The sequence below is a fragment of the Varroa jacobsoni genome, unplaced genomic scaffold (genome assembly GCF_002532875.2).
Source record: "Varroa jacobsoni isolate VJ856 unplaced genomic scaffold, vjacob_1.0 scaffold_1360, whole genome shotgun sequence".
Classification (NCBI taxonomy): Eukaryota; Metazoa; Arthropoda; class Arachnida; order Mesostigmata; family Varroidae; genus Varroa; species Varroa jacobsoni.
Window position 1 is genome coordinate 59,219 of NW_019214262.1, and position 7,307 is coordinate 66,525.

General features: G+C 40.7%; 1 protein-coding gene across 1 annotated transcript; it reads left to right on the forward strand.

Annotated features, from left to right (window-relative positions):
- The first annotated feature begins 3,248 nt into the window (after nt 1–3,248).
- Nucleotides 3,249–4,947, forward strand: LOC111269174 (annexin A4). Its single transcript, XM_086972001.1, has one exon. The coding sequence runs from the start codon at nt 3,390–3,392 to the stop codon at nt 4,347–4,349; it is 960 nt and encodes a 319-aa protein (XP_086828127.1). The 5' UTR covers nt 3,249–3,389; the 3' UTR covers nt 4,350–4,947.
- The last annotated feature ends 2,360 nt before the right edge of the window (nt 4,948–7,307 follow it).

Here is a 7,307-nt window from a genome sequence, read left to right on the forward strand (position 1 = left end):
TAACTCAAAAGAAAACCTCTTCCTATCGCTTACATTGTGCCATTGATGATACCATTTTTGCATCCTGTTACTCCATTAAGTTCGATCTACTGTTATTCGTTCTAGTTATCAGTGCGGTCTATTGTTATTTCAGCGTTGCCTTTATATGAAGAATTACAAACATTATTGAATCGGAGACCGATTTTTTGGCCTACCTTTGTCGATTATTTCCTCGCGTAGGTAACCATTGGCAGTAAAGTGATTCATCTGTTTATAGTATTACGTTGTATCCTATATTCGTAATATATTCCCACCGCAGACACGCTAAATTGCCGAAGCGTCTCGGACTGAGACCTCTGGTCTCTAACCAATCAACACTGCGGCAGTTCTGAATGTCGTTTCGAATGTTCGTGGCAATAGGCCTATGGTAGGCCTGTAAGAACTATCCGATTTAAAGCTCGATCGATCCTGGCGTTGCACAAAGCCTGAATTATGTCCACTCGAACAAAGACTACTGAGCGCTGCGTAATTCATTATCAGAGTTCAATACATTTCTCCGAAATCTTGCCATCCTCTCCTCGAATATTGCCTCTAGTCTGCCAAAGAAGCATCGAGGACGAGTCGGGAACATTTTAGCCACAAGCGTAAAAACAAACAGACGTTTCACCTATGAAACATACAGCTAAATCCATACCTCTAACTGAGCATTTGTATTTAGTATAAAGCTTTACCATCGGCGTATTTTGCATCAAACAAGAGAGGTTAATTCGGTAAAGGTAACAGCCTAGACACACATGACTCGGTTCGTTTCGTTAGATTGCCACAAAAAAATCCATGACAAAATATATTAGATGCATCATATTGCTCCAGTCATAGCGCTCGGCCGGTCTGGTTGTACAAATAGACACGCTTCGCATGTGAGCAAACGCCACGAGTAGCCATCCGATGATCAATTGCTGGCTCGCTTATAACAACGCCATATAAATCGCCGACACATGCATAGCATTTTGACGTCTTGCCGAGTTAGATGTCCGCAGACGGTCCAAATGCCGCCATCAGGCAATCCGTCGATGACGACAGCATTTGTTCTCGGTTTTGCCTCCACTCCGCTTGTAAACGGTAGACATGGCAAAATATACGGCAGTAGCAATATCCGCAATACCCTCTGAACCGGAGAAGCAACCTGCCGAGCGTTGGAAGAACGAGGGATCGGCTTTGAGGTGACTTTAAGCCAGCAGCATTCCGAGCTATGGCCGTTTCGCAGGATGCCCATATATCGGACGAGGTGTGGGGCAAAGAGCCTCCCTCGACACAAAGAAAATCGCCTAAACGACAGCTGTAAGCAAACGGATGGACAAAAAAAATGTTGCAGATTTAACACCCCACGACGTACGGCCCATTGTCGTCTCATGCCCATTGTAGCATACCCCCCACCCCTGGCGGGCTTTATCGGTTTATCTTAACCGCGCCAATCTTAGCAAACATCATAACACACTGAATAAAGCCGTATGAAATCGTATGTTTTGTAGAGATCACCAACGATAAATAAGGGTAATGGCATAATTTTTCTGCTCATTTCTTATGACCGCATCGCTCTGTGTGCTAATATCGAGTTAGCTATTTCGATGGTATTTAGTAGTCCAGCGTGTACTAGCTCTGTGAATGAAAAGATTTGTCGAAATCAAGTTTATTGCCTATTGCCCCGAATACTAATGTTTAACTTATAGATAGATAAAGTACAAAGCAAAAAATATACTTGATTTCTGTTACTTTTTACGCCATATATTCCAGTAAATTTTAAAAACACAATCATCCTTCAAATAGTTACAGGGTAACTATTTGAAACGTTTTGTTTTTCATACGATTTGCAGCGCCGTAGAAATTTCACTGTAGTCAACTTTTTCTTAGTATACTATAGCAGTTTATTGAAAACCAGTATACGAATAAACGTAACTTACACATAATAATTAAACAAGATACCTGAAACACCAAACACTAGTTTTTATTCAAAATAAAACATGCGCCATGATGAAGACTATCACTGAAGGTTTGATATCAAAAGGCATACTAAGGCTCTACGCAAAGCTACGAAATGATGAGATTAGCCTGTCATAACGTGAATCAGGTGCAGTCAAGGCTTCCGTAAACGACGGGAAATAGTCATTGACTATAAGCATAGACACGGATAGGATCTGATTAAGGATCTAAAAAGTAAGGTGATCGGTAACTTATAGCGTGTCCAATGATGCTAATAATCGTTCATATCTTGAGAAAGATCGAACAAGCCCTGAAAGATCTCCGTACCTTTTTAATTTTTTTTATTGTAATCAATTATATATTAGGATTTTAATGGATTGACCATCTGCAGGCAAAACTGGCGCTACTAGCAAGCTGCCCGGAAGCATCCAGCATTTTATGGCTGCCCAAATAATGGCTCGACGAGCAGGGTGCAGGGCGGTCGATGTAGGCGAAGCAAAAGTGATTGCCGATGATTTCAAAACGTCGGAACACGGATAGAACTGTGTTTGCTCAGTGTTCCGAATCGTCAAACCTGTAGGTAATACACTGGTATATCTTAGTCAGTAACTAGGAAAAATGCCAAGAAATCCAGGTGCCGACAAAGAGCTGCATCGAACTTCGCGTCTCCTTGCAAACCCTAACAAGATCATTAGTGCTTAGAAGAAGGTCTACGGGATGGTTTTTTAACATCCATTGAATAGAAGACATCAAGCTATTACAAGCTGGCTAACCACAGAAGAAATGAGAGGCGAATTTAAATAGAGGACCTAAAAAGCGCTGGCATCGAATACGCGTTTTACACATGTGAACCACATATGATTGTATCTGCCCAAATCGCGATGGCCCTCAAGTCTCGATTATCATCGTAGCTTTAGTATAAACAGGCCCGACCATCGAAACTACCAAAATTAAAAAATGCGTTTTTTGTTATATTATTAATTAAGTCCTTTGGCCCTTATTTCATAAAATTTGCTCAAATAAACTAAATGTTATCACAATCACGCGTCGCTTTAGAGCTTTCAAAGCCACTGAACATCATATGCTTTCAAGAATCTTCATTGTGCTTTATCTTTCTATTTCTCTGGCCCATGCAATAGTTCTTCTTACTAATGGAAGATCCGTGAAGAAATGTCACTGTCGTTGTTCGCCGCTTTCCCTCATTTCATGCAAAAACCCTTCCCTTATAATCGTGGCTGCTTGACATTAACAAAGCATAAATGTCATCTATAACCAAACAACAACAAAAACGGGCCAACATAGAGTACGTTGCGTCAATCCATTGTCCTAGACAGTTGATATATCACGTTTCAATTAAGAGGTAAATTTCTCGAATTTCGTAACCTCACCAAAACCATCCCTGCTTTATTTAGGTAACTACGCATAAGAAGGGCATGGCCACTATTTTTCCGTACTCCGAGTTCAACTCCAAGGAGGACGCCAAAGCACTCCGAAAAGCCATGAAAGGATTTGGCTGCGACGAGGCGGCAATCATGGCGATAATCTGTTCCCGTAGCAACAAACAACGCCAAGACCTTATTACGGCCTACAAACAAGTTCATGGGCGCGAGCTAATGAAAGATCTGAAAAGCGAATTGTCCGGAAACTTTGAAAATGTCATTCTGGGCTTAATGACCCCACTGTCAAAGTATCTCGCTCAGGAAATCAGGCGAGCTATTAAAGGCATCGGCACTGATGAGGGTGTATTGATCGAGATCATCTGCACGCGAACGAACGATGAAATTTCAAATATTAAAAAGGCATATTCACAGCTGTATAACAGGTCGATGGAACAGGACATTGTTGATGATCTCTCTGGTGATTTCAAGCATCTAATGATGGCCTTAATGACAGCTAGCCGACCAGAAGACAGGCAAGTGAATTTGGCTGAAGCGAAAAAGGAAGCCAAGGAACTTAAAACTGCCGGGGTGGATCGTTGGGGTACAGACGAAGGAGTGTTCATTACAGCGCTATGTAGCAACAGCCTTGAACAAACAAAAGCCATTTTTAAGGAATACAAAGCTCTCGCAGGTCACGACATTATGGACGCGATTGAGAAGGAGATGAGTAGCAGTTTGAAAACGGCATTTCTGACTATTGTGAAGTGTATGCATAACACCCCACTGTACTTCGCCGAGCGGCTGGAGAAAGCCATGCGTGGCCTAGGAACTGATAACAGAACTCTTATTCGTATTCTTGTGTCGCGCTGTGAGGTCGATCTCGCTGATATAATCAAAGAGTACCAGAGGATCTACGGGAAGTCACTCGTTAAGGCCGTCGAGGAAGAAACCTCAGGGGATTATAGAAAAGCACTTATGTATATCATAACTGGGGCGCCAAACATTTACGGCTAAGTATCATCCAGAATGGTTTACCGAATGATGCTGTTAAAAAAAATTCACTGGTTTTAGATGCAGAGTGTCCGCTTGTTCACAATATATACATGCAATTCAGTCAGCTTAAGTTCCAGATTTTGTTAATATGAAAGTTGTTTTTTAATCACAAAGCATCTGGCACCACGTCAAAACACCCGACCTGAAAAGTATTATTGAACATAGCTCTTACTACTTAAACATTGCATTTTATGTAACTAGGTGAGTTCTAGTTAATCATTATAGTAACTAGAGGTCTGGTTATCGATCGATATACTTTTGGACAATGTTATTATTTACCAATTATAGTTAGGAAAAGCATATTATAACCTACGATCTACTGGCCATTCGCTGACTCAACCTTCTTGTTTATCATTCGACGTCTGGGTGTGTCTTGGGGCCTGAGAAGTGTAGCTGTTTAGCGGAATCATTTCAATTCGATCGATTTTAGGATACTGGATTATGGATAATGTTATAATATGCAACAATAATGAAAAACGTAATTCAAAATACAAACGCCACGGTGTGTCGGAACTATGCCTTCCGTGACAAATTTTCATGCAGGACGTTGACATGTTTTTTGCATTGCACCCTTTAGTTTAAAGATAACCAAAAAATATTAGCAGAAAATTAACTGTTCAAAATTGGAAAATAATTTATTAAGGAAAATTATAAACAATAGTAAAAGATATGAATACAGAAAAACGTACCTGTTTCTTTTTGAATTCAGAGTTTGTGTAACTGTATAAATTTCAATTCTGTATCGTTCAAGATAACACGTTTAAGCCAATATATAGACAAGTAATTAGCTTTTTCAGAATATTCAGGGGGTTTTCAGATACCTGTACGCGACAACTAAAAAAACCGTTTGCTTTTTTAACAATGTAATCTTATATTCGATGTGTGTTTAATGCATTTTCCCTCCTTCTTCTTTGCTTTATTTTATTTCCTTAAAGCAGACATTCGTAAGTCTAGCATTTGTCGAAGGTAGAGCAAGACTGTCACGGTTAATATGACTTAATAAGTTTCTAACTTATCGAAAGAACCTACGTTTCAGGTCTTTCAATACTTTTACCCCTATCTCCTAGCGGATTGAAGAGTGCAAATGTTAGAAAAAGTATTGCTTTAACCTATGTTCATACGGTTTCGGCTAAGCAGATGGAGATTTTGGGATTGAATGTTTTAAGAAACCAACAGCACAAAGTAGAACACTTTTGCACCATAAATGAAACTTTTCAAATATAAATGATGCCTAAAATCGGACGCTCAGGCCCTTAGCGATTTTAGTCTTAATGAACTCAATTTCGCAGTAAGAACGTAATTAAGCAATGAATTTCTATTGCCAAGATAAGGCATTCCGCACCGGTGCCCAAGCTCATTATATTCTTGAGGGGAACTCTGCATTTTTTGCCGGGTACAACTACCGTGACACTATCGTCCTGCATGCATTTTCATGCTCTTCGATGCATTTTAAGTAATTATCATGGATATGTTTACAATGAATTGTTTAATGAAGTCGTGACGACTTCAGTACGGAACGCGCCAAACGGAACCAGGCGTAAATCATAGATAATGTTATTATTTTTTTTTAATGTTATATTTATATATATATAATTTAAAGAAATAAATAAAAAGTTTATTGCTCTTTTGAAAAAATAATTTCATCACAAAAAACTGCTGAAAAATTAAAGGAAATCGTGCTCCCAAGCTCATTTTGGTAGCCTCGTCCGATTAATGGTTACGCTAACCTAAGGGGTGCTTAGCCTGCATGAATTGACGTCTCGTTACGACACGAGTTATAATTATGGCCATTTATCAGAGTCTTTGTACCTAAGCGGCAGCACGATCGGAATATAAGAATGTCGTCCAGCGTCATAACCCACCTTTATCACTGATCGCTAAGCAATCTACCTAGACATCCAGAAACTCATACACGCCTACATTTCGTCTATATCTACCATCGACGAATGCTTTTGCCCTGCTGCCCTGTCTTCTCCTAGTGTGGTGAGGTACGCTACTTAGCACCCCTCGGTCGTCGCCGCGCAACTACATACATCAGTTCTCTCTGCATCGAACTGTAATCACGCGAGTAGAACACGGGCGAGAAATGAATGCTTTAGGCCAATCTCAACCTAGTGCCTCCTCCAATGCTGGTGACCGATTTTCGGCACCATGCCAATGCGAGATAAGCTCGTAGGGGGGAAACCTCTTCGAATTCTTCCTAGAGATTTACTCGAGGTGGGAAGTGTAAAAAACGGGGTCAGTCACCCGGATACAATTGACGACGACGAACAAGCGTCGTCCGCGAGGGTAGAACGAAAAATCGCGTAGAACGAGGTTTATTGGGGGTAGATGGGGCAATGGAAATGTAGTACCTTAACGCTGGGCTCGCTGTAAGTCGAAGGTCTTGTCCATCCGCTTATCCGAGAAATGATCTACTGTCTTGATCGGATGCTGCAGCAGCAGCAGCAGCTGACAGCGATTGCCCTGTTCGGCATAATTATAGACCATAGCAGCGGGAGGCGCAAAAATCAGAACAGCAGGGATTTAGAGCCTTTGTAGTTGTTTCCTAAATATGAAAGTGTAGTAGCATAGAAGATAGCAAGAGCTGACTGGGGAGGTGAGTCAATTCGACAGAGACAGAAAAATAGAGCAAATCAAGAGAGATAGACAGGAAGGGGATGAACGCGGACATCAAGCGAAAGCCAATCATGAGAAAGCAAAAAAATAACACCTAGGGGAACATGGAGATCAGTAGAAATGGCTGTCGGTGGTATCCGATCCTTCAACAGACTTTTCCATGATATTACAGTGTGAGTGTCTTGGGAACAAATGTTACTCTTCATTTGAGAAAATTGCAGTAAACATGAGAAAATAAAACTGCCGAGATAAGCATTTTCCAGAATCGAACGAATCTGTAAGTTGCAATTTCTTTTATAT

What these genes read in the sequence shown, in the direction of transcription:
- LOC111269174 (XM_086972001.1), top strand. Translation starts at nt 3,390, where the DNA reads ATGGCCACTATTTTTCCGTACTCCGAGTTCAACTCCAAGGAGGACGCC.